Source organism: Harpia harpyja, unplaced genomic scaffold (genome assembly GCF_026419915.1).
Source record: "Harpia harpyja isolate bHarHar1 unplaced genomic scaffold, bHarHar1 primary haplotype URTXT_28telo, whole genome shotgun sequence".
Taxonomy (NCBI): domain Eukaryota; kingdom Metazoa; phylum Chordata; class Aves; order Accipitriformes; family Accipitridae; genus Harpia; species Harpia harpyja.
In genome coordinates, this window is record NW_026293188.1 from 219945 (window position 1) to 234824 (window position 14880).

The 14880-nt window shown below is 70.5% G+C and overlaps 4 protein-coding genes across 7 annotated transcripts; 2 read left to right on the plus strand and 2 right to left on the minus strand.

Moving 5' to 3' along the window:
• Positions 1-117: 117 nt before the first annotated feature.
• Positions 118-2517, minus strand: LOC128138201 (apoptosis regulator BAX-like). The gene is given in 7 exon segments (XM_052779517.1): positions 118-865; positions 1241-1345; positions 1419-1554; positions 1635-1729; positions 1731-1797; positions 1936-1984; positions 2153-2517. Coding segments are annotated over 7 exon segments (666 nt in total). The 5' UTR covers positions 2265-2517; the 3' UTR covers positions 118-763.
• A 10-nt stretch (positions 2518-2527) lies between these two features.
• Positions 2528-6910, minus strand: SLC6A16 (solute carrier family 6 member 16). Of its 3 annotated transcripts, XM_052779509.1 has the most exons (12): positions 6820-6910; positions 6299-6480; positions 6059-6216; positions 5716-5839; positions 5460-5635; positions 4980-5090; positions 4652-4893; positions 4344-4524; positions 3878-4079; positions 3638-3797; positions 3388-3550; positions 2528-2992 (listed from the first exon to the last, which is right to left on the minus strand). In XM_052779509.1, exons 2-12 carry the CDS (start codon positions 6468-6470, stop codon positions 2543-2545), a joined length of 2139 nt encoding a protein of 712 aa, XP_052635469.1. In that variant the 5' UTR covers positions 6471-6480; positions 6820-6910; the 3' UTR covers positions 2528-2542. The 3 variants fall into 3 exon arrangements, with proteins under 3 accessions (XP_052635469.1, XP_052635470.1, XP_052635471.1); XM_052779510.1 differs by lacking the exons at positions 4980-5090; positions 6820-6910 and having other exon boundaries at positions 6299-6620; XM_052779511.1 differs by lacking the exons at positions 6299-6480; positions 6820-6910 and having other exon boundaries at positions 5716-5869; positions 6059-6196.
• A 98-nt stretch (positions 6911-7008) lies between these two features.
• CD37 (CD37 molecule) lies at positions 7009-9620 on the plus strand. 2 transcript variants are annotated; one of them, XM_052779512.1, is made up of 9 exons: positions 7074-7280; positions 7385-7452; positions 7832-7904; positions 7988-8112; positions 8342-8416; positions 8574-8678; positions 8747-8932; positions 9063-9146; positions 9437-9619. In XM_052779512.1, the coding sequence occupies exons 1-9, from the start codon at positions 7112-7114 to the stop codon at positions 9512-9514; spliced, it is 963 nt and encodes a 320-aa protein (XP_052635472.1). In that variant the 5' UTR covers positions 7074-7111; the 3' UTR covers positions 9515-9619. The 2 variants fall into 2 exon arrangements, with proteins under 2 accessions (XP_052635473.1, XP_052635472.1); XM_052779513.1 differs by lacking the exon at positions 7832-7904 and having other exon boundaries at positions 7009-7280; positions 9437-9620.
• A 363-nt stretch (positions 9621-9983) lies between these two features.
• Positions 9984-14667, plus strand: KASH5 (KASH domain containing 5). The gene is made up of 13 exons (XM_052779496.1): positions 9984-10305; positions 10628-10945; positions 11427-11499; positions 11622-11762; positions 11960-12104; positions 12183-12233; positions 12324-12401; positions 12623-12679; positions 12812-12871; positions 13252-13316; positions 14136-14211; positions 14285-14391; positions 14478-14667. The coding sequence occupies exons 1-13, from the start codon at positions 9984-9986 to the stop codon at positions 14641-14643; spliced, it is 1659 nt and encodes a 552-aa protein (XP_052635456.1). The 3' UTR covers positions 14644-14667.
• The last annotated feature ends 213 nt before the right edge of the window (positions 14668-14880 follow it).

Sequence of the window (14880 nt, forward strand, 5' to 3'; positions counted from 1 at the left end):
AAAGAGCACCAAGTGGGGGTGGGGGACATCACTCTGCCCCCGCCTTGGGGCAGCTCCTTGGGGACACTGATTGCAAAAGGGGAACCTCTGAAACCGGGGGAGAAGGGGGGTGTAAATGGGGGGTATGGCCCCCCCACCCTGAGAGCCACCACCAGGGAGGGGGCCTCCACCCCAGGGAGGGGTGTATTGCACCTGGGGGGCCTTTCTCAGGGCAGGGAGCCCCCAATAAATACCCGACCTGCAACCATGGCTGCAACCCTCCCCCCACCCCCCCCAATAGCCCCATTTTTGGGGGTCACAGAGACCCCTCATCCCCCATATCAGGGGGTGGGGCTGAGATCACAGGACGACACCCAAAGCACCACAAGTCCTGGGGTGACACCTCTCTGAAGCCAGGGCTGTGTTGGGGGCCACAGCCGCACATCCCTAAGCATCAGGGGGACCCCAGCACTGGGACTGGAGGATGGGGGGGTGGTGGTGAAGTTGTGTGGTCTCCCCCCCCCCCCAGCCCCAAATCTGGCAGGGTCCCAGCCGTGGCCCCCAGGCACATTTGCCCACTGTTGGGGGAAGGTCTGGGGGGGCCACAGCTGCCCTGGGGGAGGGCAGACCCCAAAGTTCAGGGCAAGTCTTAACAAAGTCCTGTTTGTTAAAAAGCCCCCCCCGCTCCTGGAAGGCACAGCACCCAAGGGGCTGGAGGGGGGGTCAGCACCATCCCTGCCGGCAGGGGCCAGTCCTGGGGGCTAGGCTGTGGCCTCCGCCAAGTCTATGACATCTTCCAGATGGTGAGCGAGGCCGTGAGGACACCGGCAGCGAAGATGGTGATGGTCTGCCAGGTCGGGGTGCCAAAGTAGGAGAGGAGTCCTTCCTGGGGGAGCAAGGGAGAAAGGCAGGGGCATCAGCCACATGTCAGGGTCCCTGTCCCCCCCCCCAGGCCAAACCAGATTTCTGGGTCCCCTCCCCATGGCAGAAAATGCATTGGTGTGAAGCAGAACAGGGGCTATGGGGGGGCAGCAGCCAGGAGGCGGGGTGAGGGCCAAAGGGAGTGTCACAGGGGGGGCCATCCTTCCCCCCAAGTCGAGCAGGACTTGCAGGATGACACAGTTAAAACCTTCAGGGTCGAGAGTCTTAGAGAGAGAAAAGCAGCACAGGCCTCCCGTGCTGTGCATGGGGGCCCAAAACGGGGCTCAGCCCACCCCCATGCCCCCCCCCCCCCCAGGACTCAGGGGGTTCAGGGACTCACCCATCCTCCCTGGGCCTGGATCCAGGCCAGGACATGATCCCGCATGTACTCCATGGTCCAGCCCAGGATGGTCCGGACCAGCTCAGGGACCTTGGTGCAAAGCGCCTGTGGAGACAGGGGGGTGGGAGTGTCAGAGGGGGCCGGGGGGAGGACACAGGGGGAGGGGCAGGGGGCCCACCTTCAGCACCAGCTTGCAGGCAAAGTAGAAGAGGGCAACAACACGGCCCCAGTTGAAGGTGCCGTCGGCAAACATCTCTGCAGCCACGCGGAAGAAGAGCTCCTTGGGGGCATGGCACCCCACCTGTTCGATCATCCTGGGGGGGCGTTGGCGGGGCCGGTTAGTGCAGAAGGGGTGCACCGGGGACCCCCGTCCCCTCACGGCGCCTCCACCCACCTCTGCAGCTCCGTGTTGCTGTCCAGCTCGTCCCCAATGCGGCGCAGGCACTCGCTCAGGTGCTTCGTGTCAGGGCTGCAGGGCTGCGGCCCCCCCCAGCTCCGCCTGGCTCAGGGCCACCGCCTGCGCGTCCCCGCACCGCTCCACGCGGTCCCGGATAAACCTGGGGGGGGGGCAGGAGGGACCCACGGAGCTCTGGGTGTCTGCCTGAGGAGCCCCCCCACACCCCCTGCCAGCCGGAGGGCTCCCCCACGCCCGTTCTCCCGGCGGGCCGCCCCCGAGGCCCCGACCCCCCACTCACCCCCGCAGCAGGATCGCCCCCGTCCGCATGATCTGGTCCGACGAGGCCCCTGCGGAGAGGGGGGCGCTGACCCGGAGAAAGCGGCGACCGGCCCCGGGCGCCCCCCCGGCACGCACAGGCCGCGCACCCCGCCCCCCCCCCCCCCCCGCCGCCCCAGGGCCCGGCCCCAGCCCCGCGGCGGCCCCCGGGGGTCCCGCCCACCCGGCCCCCCACTCACCACCGCCCCCCGGGGGCGGGTCGGGCTCGCGGCCGCCGGAGCCGCCCCCACCCTCGCCGCCGCCGCCACCGCCTCCGCCGCCGCCCCGCTGGGCCGCCGCCGCTGCCGCCATCGCCGCCCGCACCACGTGGTTCGGGGCACCGGCGTCACGTGACACCAACCGCGAGGAGTGCGCGGCTGCCGACTGCGCCCCGGTCACGTGGCGGGGGAGGGGCAGGGAAAAGCCACGCGACAGCGCCCGCCGCGCGTCTCCACGTGACGGGCACAAGGATGACGTACCGCAGTCCCCGCCACCGCCGTTCTTAAACGGGCAGCAGCGTGGGTGGGGCCCGGCTCCGCCCTCCGCCCCGCCCCTCAGGACTCCGCTCCGCTCCACCTCCTCCAGGCCCTTTATTGACCCGCTTCAACGTGGTCGCCGAGTGTCCCCATGGCAACGCGGGGCGGAGCGGGAAGCGCCCCTCCGCGGCTCCTCCCCCCCCGCACCGCCAATGGGCGCCTCTCCCGCCTCAGGCAGCGTGGCCAATCGGGAAGCTGAGCTCCTCGCCGTCCTCCAATGGGGCGCCTTCCCGCTCGTCCGGGCAGCGAGGTAGGGTCCGGGGGGGCGCGGGGGGCGGCGGGGGGGGCCGGGTCGGCCACGCTTTCCTCCTCCTCTTCCTCCTCCTCCTCCTCCTCCTCCTCCTCGCCCCTTTCCTCCCCCTGGTCCCGTGGCCCTGGGGGGTCCCGGGGTGGCCCGAGCATCCGGCGCAGGGCGACGAGGGGGATGGGCAGCACGGCCACCACCATCAGCCCCAGGGTGAGGGCCAGGGCCCAGGGGGGGTAAGGCCGCCGCCACGACGTTGCCTGCAGGGAGGACGGTCAGGGGAGCCGAGGGGCCCCGTTGGGGGGGGGGCCACGAAGGCGCAGGGGAGGTCGTGGGGTGTGGGGGGGCCGTGGGTCCACGAAGGGGCAGGGGAGGTTGTGGGGTGTGGGGGGGGGCATGGGTCCACAAAGGGGTAGGGGAGGTTGGGGGGTGTGGGGGGGCCATGGGGCCTCGAAGGGGCAGGGGAGGTCGCGGGGTGTGGGGGGGCCATGGGGCCACGAAGGGGCAGGGGAGGTCGCAGGGCGTGGGGGAGCTGTGGGGCCTCGAAGGGGCAGGGGACGTCATGGGGTGTGGGGGGGCCATGGGGCCACAAAGGGGCAGGGGAGGTCGTGGGTCAGGATGCTGGCTGGTGAGGGGTCACGGCTTGGGGTCTCACCGTGGCACGGTCCCAAGCCTGGTAGGTGGGGGGGTGCAGGGCCAGCTGGCCCAGGCTGGCCCCCAGCAAGGCCACCATGGCCCCGGGGCTGCCAAAGCGCCACAGGGGCCCGTAGACCTGCCACGGCCGGTGGCCCGTCACCTCCCACACAGCAGCCAGGAACCTGGGGGACAGGATGGGCAGGTCAGGGGGGGTCACGGGGCAGTCTGCAGGGGGTTGTGGCTGTGGTCAGGGGCTTCCCCCCCCTCACCTCTCAGCCCCGTAGACCCAGGCCACAGCCACGGCCTCGCAGGCGGCCACAGCCAGCAGCGGCAGTGTGGCCACGTAGTCATCGAAGGCGGCCACCAAGTAGCTGCCAGAGCGCTGGGCAAAGGGCAGCCCCAGCACGAAGCCCCCGGCGCAGCAGAGCACTGAAGGGGCAGAGCAGCGGTTTGGGGGAGCTCCCTCCCATCCCTGCCTGCCCCCATCCATTGTCCCCCCGCAGCCATACCAGTGAGCAGAGCACGGCGGCGGCGCAGGACAGGGAAGGCATCAAGCAGAGGTGTGAGGACAGCCTGGGCGGTGCCCAACATGGTGCCCAGCCCCAGCCCCAGCAGCGTGAGGAAGAAGAGGGTCGACCAGAGTGGCGCCGCCGGCAGTAGCGTCAGCGTCTCTGTGAAGACGATGAAGGCCAGGCCCGGGCCCTCCACTCCCTGAGGCAAGGAGGGCAGGGGTCAGAACCCTCACCCCAGTTTTGGGATGGAGCATGGTGCAAGGGCGACCCCTCGACCAGTCTGGGGGGGTATCACCCAGGGTTTGGGATGGGACAGACTCGGGGGTCCCCTTGCCCTGCCCAGGGGAGCCCCCTGGTCCCAGCTGTGCCACCAGCTGGCGTGGGATGTAGGACAGGTTTGAGGAGGGGGTACAGTTTGGGGGACCCCAACCCCAGGGGGTGTCCAGCTTGTCACCGGCATTACCTTGTTCATCTCCTCCTCCAGGCGGCAGTCGGTGACACCCAGGGCATCCCGCAGGGCTGGGGGCAGCCCCTGCAGCCAGGCGCTGTACTGGGGGGCTGGCAGGGCCGTGAGGTTCCCAGGGGGGCGGGCGGTCTCGGGCAGCCCCCCTACCGCCAGCGCTCGCGACACCAGCTCTGCGTTCCTGGGGAGGGCAAGACAAGGGGAGCGCCGGCATTGCCGCAGGGACACGGGGGTCCTGCACCAGGTGCAACACCTGGGCGTGGGACCCCACCTCCGTGCAGGGACCCCAACCACGGCGCACCCCCCACCTGCGGAGGCAGTGCTGCGTGCGGCGGGTGGCGCGGGCACCCAGGACAGCGAAGACAACGAGGGTGGCCAGGAGGGAGGTGAGGGCGTTGAGGCCAGCCACCAGCACGGCGTCGCGGTGGCAGTCGCTGCGGCGCGCGCCGTAGCTGGCATAGGCGATGACACTGCCGAAGCCCAGCCCCAGCGCGAAGAAGACCTGCGTGGCTGCCTGCCGCCAGGCCTGGCCTGTCCCCCACACTGACACCTGTGGGGACAGACAGGGACGCAGTGGACTCGGGGCAAGCAGGGCTGATCCGGGCAGGGCTGGGGGTCCCTGGGGCAGGGCCTCACCTTGGGGGTGAACATGATGCGGACGCCCTCGGGGGCCCCCTCGAGCAGCAGCCCCCGGACCAGGAGGCAGAAGAGGACGAGGTAGGGGAAGAGGGTGCTGACATACAGCACCTGCAGGGGTGGACCCCGTGACCCACAGGGCCACTGGGACCCCCGAGCTGCTGGGGCCACCGCAACCCCCCAGCTCTGCCTGACCCACCAGGACCCCCAAGCCACTGGGGCCACCAGAACCCCCTCCGGCTCTGCCTGACCCACGGGGCCATCAGCACCCCAAATCCGCCACCCCTCCGGTGCCATGTGCCCCCCCAGCATTGCCTGCCCCCCCCCATGCACCCCAGAGACCCCCAGCCAGGCAGCTCCCCCTAGCATAGGACCCTCCCCAGGCTCCAGCACCCCCACCCAGCACCACACAGCCCCCTCCAGTCTCCTGGCTCTGTGGCCCCCCCCTGGCTCCAGCAGCCCCCCAGCAACATCACCTACCTTTCCCGAGGACTTGATGCCCTTGAGCAGGGAGGCCCCCACCAGCGCCCAGGCCCCCAGGAGCCCCCCCACCAGGGCCGGCTGCAGTCCCCCCCCGACCCCCATCTCAGGGGTGACGTCCAGTGTCTGCCGGTACCAGAAGTAGGTGGTAGGCGAGCTCAGGGCGCACTCAGGCTCTGGCAGGGGGACACAGCAGGTCATGGCAGGGCTGGGGTGCCCCGAGACTCCCCTCCCCGGGCTCCCTGGGGATCCCCACCTGTGCGATTGGGGCCAGCGCTGGGGCAGCTCTGCCAGGGCAGGGGGTGCTGGAAGGAGCGGGCGAGGTAGAGGAGGCTCCAGGCAATGATGACGTTGTAGTACAGCGCCACAAACATGCACACCTGCGGGGGGGCACGTCAGCCAGGACCCTGCTGCAGGGGAGTCTCGGTGGTATCCAGGGACACCCACAGTGAGCATCCTGTGGTGCTGCCCTGGGACCCCCCCAGCAGCACCGTGAGTCCCCCCACGGCACATCCACCAAGGGTGCCCTGAGAGCCCCGCGGTGCCTGGGACCCCCCCCAGCCCCCAGAGACACCCCCCCTCGGCCCCCAGCCCCATACCAGGCAGCTGGCCAGCCCAATGCCGGCCAGGCGGGGACTGATGCTCCTCCAGACGCCGACGCTGCCCTGGCGCAGGCACTGCCCAGCCGCCAGCTCCAGGAAGAGCAGGGGGATGCCCAGGAGGAAGAGGAGCAGCAGGTAGAGCAGGAGGAAGGCACCTGGAGGGGACAGGAGGGTGAGGGGGTGATGGGACTCCCAGCACCCCTCCCCCAGCTACTCCCAGCACCCCCCAGCACTCACCGCCCCCGTTCTGGTGGCAGAGGTAGGGGAAGCGCCAGACGTTGCCCAGGCCCACGGAGAAGCCCAGCTGGGCCAGTATGTACTGGGCTTTACTGGTCCAGGCGGGGCGGGGGGGCACCTCCTCCTGGAGGGGCCCAGCATCCCCCCCCAGCACCGGCTGAGCCTTCTGCATGGCGGGGGGGCTGCGGCACACAGACACGTCGCAGTCACACTGGCGCCAGGCACACGCACACCTGTGACCTGCGGGACCTCGCACACGCGTGGCGAAGCACGCTGGAGCGGAGCGGCAGCCGTGCACGCATGCCCACGCGTGCGAGAGCGGCTGGCGGTGCGTGACAGCCCCGGGGTGAGCCCCAAAACCCTCCTCGTTAGCAGAAACCCGGACCTGGGCCGCTCACAACCGCAGGAGGACCCAGGTGCCAGGGCAGCCCTGCAGCCCCCCGGCCCTGCAGCCAACCGCCCAGCCCTGCAGCCAGCCCCGCAGCCCGCGGTGCCTTGCAGCCCCCCCCAGCCCCACTCACCCAGGGTCCAGTGTGCCACGGCCGGTTGCATCAGCCGGGACAGGCGGGGACGGGTCGGGCCGCCCAGAGGCGTCGCCCCCGGATCCCCCCCCCGCCGCCCCCCGGGGGGGCGGCCCCAAAACCTGAGGCAGGGGCTCCCCGGTGCATCATCTTCACCATCACCATCCCCACCATGACCACCAGCCCCACCATCATCTCTGCTCGCGTGACCCCGCCGGGGTACCCCAGGAGATGGGGGGGGGGGGAAGGGGCGGGGGTCGCAACGAGTTGTTAAACCTTCCCGGGGCGGCCGATGGCGGTCCCGTCCCGTGGGTCCCGACCAGGAGGTGCGGAGGGGCCCGACCCCGGCCCCGGTGCCGCCCCACGCGGGACGCGCCCCCGTGGAGCTTCCGCCGCCCCGAGCGCTTCCTGCCCCAACACGGAGCCGAGGACGGGGCCGCCCACGGGAGACGACGACGCAGGTGCCCCAGGGAGGCTGGGGGGGGTTGAGGGCGCTTTGCCCCCCGAAAGGGTCGGATCGGGCCCCGGGGGGGGTGCTGACCCTGTGCCTCCCCCCCGGGTGCAGACATGAACCCCAAAAGCTGCCTCGGCTTTGCAAAGTGCTTCCTCTTCCTCTTCAACCTCTTCTTCTTTGTGAGTGGGGGGGGGGGGGGGGGATGGGGGGGACGTGTGGCTGGGGTGTGTGGGGGGTGCAGGGGGGACATGGGTGCAGGGTGCAACATGGGGGGACACGGGGTGCGGGGGGGGCATGGGCTGAGGGGACATGGGGGTGCAGGGGGGACTTGGGGGTACAGGAAGGACTTGGGGGTGCAGCAGGGACATCGGGGGACATGGGGCTGGGGGGACATGGGGGTGCAGGGGGGACTTGGGGCTGGGGGGGCCAGCCATGCTTTTGTGGGGGGCTGGTTGGGGGCCAACGATCTCCTGGGGCCTGTGGGAGCTGCGGAGCTGGGCAGGCCCCAGAGCACCCCCACTAGCTGACCTGGGCCGAGCCCCTCCCCGGCCCCCCCAGGCCCTGGGCAGCCTCCTCCTCGCCTTCGGCCTCTGGGTCCTCTTCGACCGGCAGAGCTTTGCCGCCGTGCTGGGTAAGGGACCCCTGAGCCATGGGGCAAGCCAAGCCGTGGGGCATTCCCAAGCCGTGGGGTGCCCTGACCCCCGCACCCCCCAGGGTCGCCGCTGTACAGCCTGCGAGTCTGGTCCTACATCTTCTCGGGGGTCGGCATCATGACGATGCTGCTGGGCTTCCTGGGATGCCTGGGCGCCCTCAAGGAGATCAAGGCCATGCTGCTGCTGGTGAGTGGGGCGGGCTGGGGGGCCGGGGGACCAAGAGTTGGGGGCCCGGCTGGGGGGGGGGGGTTCTGCTGCAACTTCCTGGGGCAGCCGCGGGGCCACGTGGTCTCACCACATCCTGTGCTTGTGGGGCAGCAGGGGGGAGTGGGGGGACAGCACTGGCCCCTCTGTGCTCCCCTGGTGCCATGGGACTGTGGGGGTCCAGCTGACCCCAACCTCCCCCCCCCCCCAGTACTTTGGGATCCTGCTGCTGCTCTTTGCTGCCCAGATCACGGTGGCGGTCATCGTCTACACGCAGCGTGTCACCGTGAGTGCGGCACTGCCGGGGGTGCTGGCGGTGTGGGGCAGGGCCATGGGGGAACACTGGGGCCATGGGGCAGGGCTATGGGGGAACACTGGCGCCGTCGGGCAGAGCTGTGGGGTGATGCTGCAGCCGCTGAGTGCTGTGCTCACCCTTCCTGCAGCTAGCCGCCAAGGTGGCCACCTACGTGCAGGAGCTGATCCGGGGGTACCCAGCCCAGGGACCACCCAGGGACCCCCATGAGAGCTGGGATGCCGTCCAGCAGCAGGTGAGACCTCGCAGGGCCCAGGGGGCCCCCCCAGCCTCACGGCCGCCCCACTGACAACCTGCCCCCAGCTTGCTTGCTGTGGCTGGAATGGACCCCAGGACTGGAACCGCCTCGACGGCCCCCCCAGGGATGGGGACGGGGCCATCGCCTGCTCCTGCCTTGAGGCGCTGGCACCCAACGGCACGCACGGCTCCCCCCCAGCACTGCCCCATGGCCTCTGCCCCATGGCTGCCCCCCAGGACATCTTCCCCATGGTAAGGCACAGCAGGTGCAGCATGGGGGGCTCAGGGGGGTCCTGGAGCTCTGGGGGAGTGCAGAGCAACAGGGGGGTTGTGGCCTGGGGGCTCCAAGCAGCCCCCCCGATTGTCACCCTGCTCCCAGCAGGGCTGCGCTGAGGGCGTCAAGGGCTGGCTGGCCGAAAACCTGGTCACCGTTGTGGGGATCTGCCTGGGCATTGGCCTGCTGGAGGTAGGGGGTCTGCCGCAGGGCTGGGGGGCTGAGCCGGGGGGCAGCCCGGGGGCTGCGGGGCCATGGGGCAGGTTGGGGTGGTGGGGTAGTTCATGGGGCTGGGGGGCAGTCTGAAGGGCTGGGGGGCAGCAGGGGCGGCCTGTGAGTCAGTCGGGTGGCCAGGGTGTGGTTTGGGGGCGGCGGGGCTGGGCTGAGGGGCAGCTTGGGGGGCCACGGGGTGGTTTGGGGACAGTGGGGCAGCCGGGGGGCTGCGGAGCAGCCGCAGAGCAGCGTCTTACCCTGTCCCCCAGCTCTGCCTGCTGATGCTGTCGATGTTCCTGGTCAGGAACCTGGACCCCGACTACGAGAAACTGCTGCGGGGGTTCTGAGGGGGGCCGGGCCGGAGGGGGCACCGCGGGGCTCCCCAGTCTCTGTTCCCCCTCGGCTCTCGGTCAATAAAGTCAGCTGGAAGCAGCACGACGGGGACGGGGACGGGGACGGGGGGAGCAGGACCCGCCGCCGCCCGACTGTCCCGCCCACATGGAGCAGCACCGGCGGGAACGGCTCGCGCCCAGCCCCGCCCCTTTCCCCGCCTCTCTCCCGGGGCGGGAACGGCTCGCGCCGCCACCAACAGCCCTGTGAGGAGATCGCCGTCCCCCGGTGCCCCCCGCCGTCCCCCCGTGCCCCCCGCCGTCCCCCGGTGCCTTCCGCGGCCCCACTCGGCCCGGCCTGGTCCCAGGTAGCACCCACGGCCTCTTCTCCCCTCAGGGCAGCGGCGCCCCTTGCCCACAGGACCCCCGGCCGTGCCCCAGGGCAGAGGGGACTTCCGAGCACCCCCCGACCCCCATCTCCGGCGTCATGGCTGCGGAGGGGCCCCCAGCCCCCTTGCCCCGCACCCCAGGCACCGCCGCCCCCCCCGAGGAGGCTGCTCTGCCGGCAGTGGAGGCAGAGACCCCGCAGGACCCGTCGCGAAGTGGGTACCGGCCGGCAGCCCACCTGCTCCCGCTGGCCAGCGACGTGAGGGACCGGGGGTTTCGAGGGCACAGGTCCCTCCATAACCTCTCCCGTTCCCCGCCCCCAGCAGCCCAGGACAGCGCAGCCACACGCCAGGGCAAGAGCGGCTGCTCAGAGGAGTTCATCCTCAACTACACCTTCACCGTCTGCGACCCCGAGCAGACAGGTAGCGAGGGACCGGGGCTGGCGCAGGGGGGGGGCCACAGCCCCGGATACGGCTTCAAGGTGCTTTCGAAGGCTCGACCTGCGGTTCACACAGCTCCACCAGGGACGAGGCTGCCGGAAAATCCCTCCTGCCCACAGCCTGCCCCCACCTGGGGAGGGGGAAGGCCTTCGGGGACCCAAAGCTGCCTCCACGCCAAACCCCCCTGGCCCTTTCCCGGTCCCACCCCGGCTGCTGCTCCTGGGGAGTGCACATGGAGCTGGTCACCGGCCACGGGTGAGGGAGGGGGTGGCCCCACAGCCTGACACCCCACCCTGTGCCGCAGGGATGGTGCTGGCGTGGCGGGTGGTCGAGTACCTGCAGGCAGTGACAGGGCAGAGCAGCGAGGAGGGCCAGCTGCGGGCACTGCACCGCATGCTGGACCCCGAGGCGGCTGGCGCGGCACTGGACTTGCCCACCTTCCATGCCATCATGAGGGAGTGGATCGCGTCGTGCCAGCAGGGGTCAGTGCCGGGGGACCAGGGCCAGAAGGCGGTTCCTCGTGTACTGGCCGGCACAACTGACAGTTCCCATCTCTCCAGGGGCTCACGGCTCACCGAGGAGTGGGACGTGGCGGCAGGCGACCTCGGCCTAGTGCTGGCGGGTGGGTGTCGGCGCAGGAAGGGGCCAAGGGGAGGGAGGGGGGAATCGGTGCCCGGTGGGGTGGCATCGCCAGAGCCACAGTGGGGATGCTGGCGTCCGCCTCGCCTCGGCGAGTGTGGTCTTGCCCCCCTGCACCCCGACAGGGCGCCTCAGCCGCAGCGAGACCAGCAGCTGTCGCCTCCTTCCTTCCTGCTGGGGAGAGCAGCCAGGTCGGCACACAGGCTGTGCCAATGATGGTGCTTGCGGAGGCACATGGGCGCTGGCTCGCAGGCACAGCATCAGCAGGAGCCAATAACTTTGAAACCTGGGGACGTTGTTTCAGTGCTGCTCCCTCCTGACAGCAAAGGGGTGGATGGACAGACAAATGCTGACAGCATCAGGAAAAAGCCCGCCGTCCCCCGGCAGCACCGCTGCCCACTCAGGCAGCGCTGCTGGCGGGAGCGTGGTGCAGCTCCAAAAATCCCCTTGTGCCTGTCCTGCAGCGGGGGAAGGACGCATAGCCCTGGCAGCTGCACAGCTCGAGGGCGATGGCGGCAACACAGACATCATGAGCCCGTAAGTGCTGCCTCACCAGGGACGTAGTGCCGGCCCCAGCCACACCCTGCACCGGGGTCCCCAGCGATGCCAGCCCCAGCCTCAGAGTATCCCCAAAGCAGTGGCACATCCCACCCTCACAGCACTGAAGCCACTGGCCTGCGCCGCCGTGCCGAGCAGCTGGCCGCCCAGAACGCCAAACTGCAGTGGGACGCCAAGCTGGCTGAGGAGCTCAACGCCCGCATGGCTGAGGAGACGGCGCAGCTGAAGGCTCAGCTGCGATGGTGCGGCATCGGCGCAGGGCAGGGCTGGGGGCTTCCCCACACCATCCCTGCGCCCAGGGGTGTGGGGGCAGGTGGTGGGTGCTGGGGTGGCTGGCCACCCCCTTGCCAGTGGATGCTCACCCTCGGGGAGGGGGATGGTCCAGGCTGCTGGGCTCCGGGACCGCACCGAAGCGCCGGTGTCTGGCTGTCCCCGGTAGCAGCCGGCAGGCGCTGGAGCAGGCCAGAGCTGCCGCAGAGGAGCTGGAGGACCTGAAGGCCGTGGCAAAGGGGCTGGAGGAGGAGAACAGCGAGCTCCGCCAGCAGGCACGCCAGCTGGTGAGAGGCCCGGCCTCCTCACTCCCGGTGAGCCCCCAACTGCCACCGAGGTGCCAAGCCGGCACGCGGGGAAGCAGCTCAGGGCCCTGCGTCTTCCCTCCCCAGGAAAAGGAGCAAAGGTGCCTGTGCTCGCAAGCCAATGACCTCCAGGAGGAGGTGAGGACACCACCGGGGGCCATGGGGAAGGGGGCTTGCCCCGGCAGCGCCGGGGTTGTGGTGAACGCCAGCCCCTTTTGCCCCAAGCAGAACCAGCGGCTGCTTGCCGAAGGCCATGGGCTGAGGCAGCGGATCCAGGCGCTGTCAGCCGAGACGGCCGACCTGGAGGTAAGCGGCGTCAGCGGTGTCCACACCACCTGGCCGATGCCAAGCACTTCGTTAAGCACTAACAAGGCGGGTGTCTGTCCCCCTGCCCAGCGGCAAGCACCCCAGGGACACCAGAGGGTCAGGTGCCGCCCGTCCTTGGGCAGCCCCACCCTCTCTGCCACCGTGCCGCGGCACAGCTGCCCGCACACGCCCTAGCTAATGCGGCCTCTTCCCTCTGCCAGGCCCAGCTCAGCCGCTGCACAGCGCTCCTCTCCTCCCGGGATGTGGCCCTCGCCCAGGTAAGCACTTCCCGGGGATGCACGTAGCTCTGGCCGCCACCGCGTCAGCCCTCAGGCCGCCCCGCAGCCCCCTCCCGCGGCCGGAGACCCCCCCAGACCCTGCGCCCCCTCACCGCCACCCTTGTTCCGCAGGCGGGGTTGCAGGTAGAGGAGCTGACGGTGGCGCTGGAGGAGTATGACAGGGCGGTGCAGGTACGGCATACCCAGCCCCGTCATGCTCCCCGGCTGGGGGGCTGCAGCCCCCCGACCCCTCCTGGCCACAGGGAGCCCTGCGCCACGCGGAGCCAGAGCCCCCGGGCCACAGGCAGAGCCCCAAGGCGGCCGCAGAGCCCCAAGGCGGCCGCAGCCCCCTGCCACAGCGGGAGAGCCTGTGGCTCCTCCGGCCACGGTGCAGGGTGCAGGTGCTGACCAAACAGCCCATCCGGGGGGGCTGCGGGGAAGAGCCAGCGCCCCAGCAGCCGCACTGGCGACCCATGGCAGTGCTGGCCCCACCAGTCCTGCCCCGGGGATGGCAGAGCAGCGCAGAAAGTGCCTGAACACCCCGCACTGTCCGAAAACCTCTTCTCCCCCAGGAGCTGCGGCTGGAGACGATGCGGCTCCGCGACCAGCTGGGCCGGATGCAGGATGCCTGGGCCATGTACGTCGCCGCCTCCACCGGGCCAGGAGGGACGCGTGGGTGGGACAGCACTGGCACGCAAGCTCAGCTCCAGCTCCTCGGTGATAGGAAGCGCCAGCCGTGTTGCACAGCATCCTACTGGCTGGCAGCCCGGCTCCGAAAGCCTTAAGTGGGGGAAAAAAGGGGCAAATGGTGAAAACTGGGACTGGCAGAAGGGGGGGGGGGTCCACCTCTGTCTGCAGCACCACCCCCTGGCACAGTGAGGCGTCTGAGGGACCCCTGCTGCAAGGCTGCCGGCAGCATGCCGTGGCAGGCTGTGGCAGGAGGTGCTCAGGGGCACCTGGAGCCGGGACACCGCAGCCTCTGCCCAACAACTGCCTGGCAGATCCCGCTCTGCTGGCCTGGCTCTGCTGCCACACCATTACATCGCCACGGGACGGGGGCATGTGGCAGCCAGAGCCACGGCCGTGCGCCTCCACAGTGCAGCGTACATTTCTCCCACTGAGGGAGCCGGGGGGTTCCCCCAGGGCCACCAGTCGCGGGGCAGGATGGGGCTCCCCTGGGGCTCACCAGCTGCATGCCCAGCTGGCCCGTGGCCGAGCACCTTTGGATTCCGAGGCCCTGGCTTGGAAGCGCCTGGTGCCACCGGCTGCGGCTTCCTCCCAGGGCTCATGCAGGGCCGGCTCCTGCTCCTGCATGCTGCCGGCCTGCCAGTGCGAGTTTCTCCCTGTTGCCGTAACCCACCGCAGGGCCTGGCCCCCCACCCCACCATACCGCACCACCTGGCGCAGCCGCCAGGCACCCCCTCGTGGTGCCTCACACCTCCTCTTCCTCATGCAGGCAGACGTGGTGCCCACTCGGCGAGGCCGACATCCCAGCACAGCCGCTCAGTGCCGAGATCGCAGCAACATGCCGGGTAAGGGGGGGGGCATGGGGGCCCTGGCGAGGGGCACCACAGCCACTGACCGCCGGCCCATGGCTCTGCCCAGGAGACAGGGGAAGCAGAGGAGGACGTGGGGACGGCGGCGCCCGGAGCCCTGGCGGGGGACGGTGAAGAGCCGGCCAAGCCGCAGCAGTGCCCAGGCCCCAGTGAGAGGTAGGGCCAGGAGCAGGCAGCGCTGCCATGGCTCGGGCGGCCAGCCCCGGCACCCTGCGGCTAACGGCCCCTCGCTCTCCCAGCAGGCTGCCACCGATGCTGCTGCCCCTGCCGCCGCCACCGGCGCTGCTGGCCCTGCTGCTGCTGCTGGCCCTGCTCTGCCTCCTGCCCCGCCATGGGCTGGGGCTGCCCAGCGGCATGGCCGCCTGGCCCCAGCTCCAGCTGCGGTACCAGAGACCCCCACCCCTGTGAGACCCCCGCCGCAATAAAGACCCGTTGGGCACCACAGCTTCAGTCCGCTGCGACTTCCCCAGTCCATCCCAGTCTTCCCCGTGCTGCTCACCAGTCCACCCGAGCCCATCCCAGTCTGCCCAGCCTCTTACCAGCACACCCCAGTTCTCCCAGTCCCAGACAGGAGCATTTGCAGCACTATCTCAGGGCCCTTTACACTGCCAGTGGGATCAGGGCAGGGGGTCCCCCAAGCTAACC

Coding starts and splice junctions, on each gene's coding strand:
- CD37 (XM_052779512.1), top strand. CDS start 7,112: ATGGCGGTCCCGTCCCGTGGGTCCCGACCAGGAGGTGCGGAGGGGCCC. Junction 8,933..9,062: donor CCCAGGACATCTTCCCCATG/GTAAGGCACAGC, acceptor TGCTCCCAGCAG/GGCTGCGCTGAGGGCGTCAA. Junction 9,147..9,436: donor TGGGCATTGGCCTGCTGGAG/GTAGGGGGTCTG, acceptor CCTGTCCCCCAG/CTCTGCCTGCTGATGCTGTC.
- SLC6A16 (XM_052779509.1), bottom strand. CDS start 6,470: ATGCAGAAGGCTCAGCCGGTGCTGGGGGGGGATGCTGGGCCCCTCCAG. Junction 6,217..6,298: donor CTGCCACCAGAACGGGGGCG/GTGAGTGCTGGG, acceptor TGTCCCCTCCAG/GTGCCTTCCTCCTGCTCTAC. Junction 5,636..5,715: donor CGCTGGCCCCAATCGCACAG/GTGGGGATCCCC, acceptor TCCCCCTGCCAG/AGCCTGAGTGCGCCCTGAGC.
- KASH5 (XM_052779496.1), top strand. CDS start 9,984: ATGGCTGCGGAGGGGCCCCCAGCCCCCTTGCCCCGCACCCCAGGCACC. Junction 11,500..11,621: donor AACACAGACATCATGAGCCC/GTAAGTGCTGCC, acceptor CCACCCTCACAG/CACTGAAGCCACTGGCCTGC. Junction 13,317..14,135: donor ATGCAGGATGCCTGGGCCAT/GTACGTCGCCGC, acceptor TTCCTCATGCAG/GCAGACGTGGTGCCCACTCG.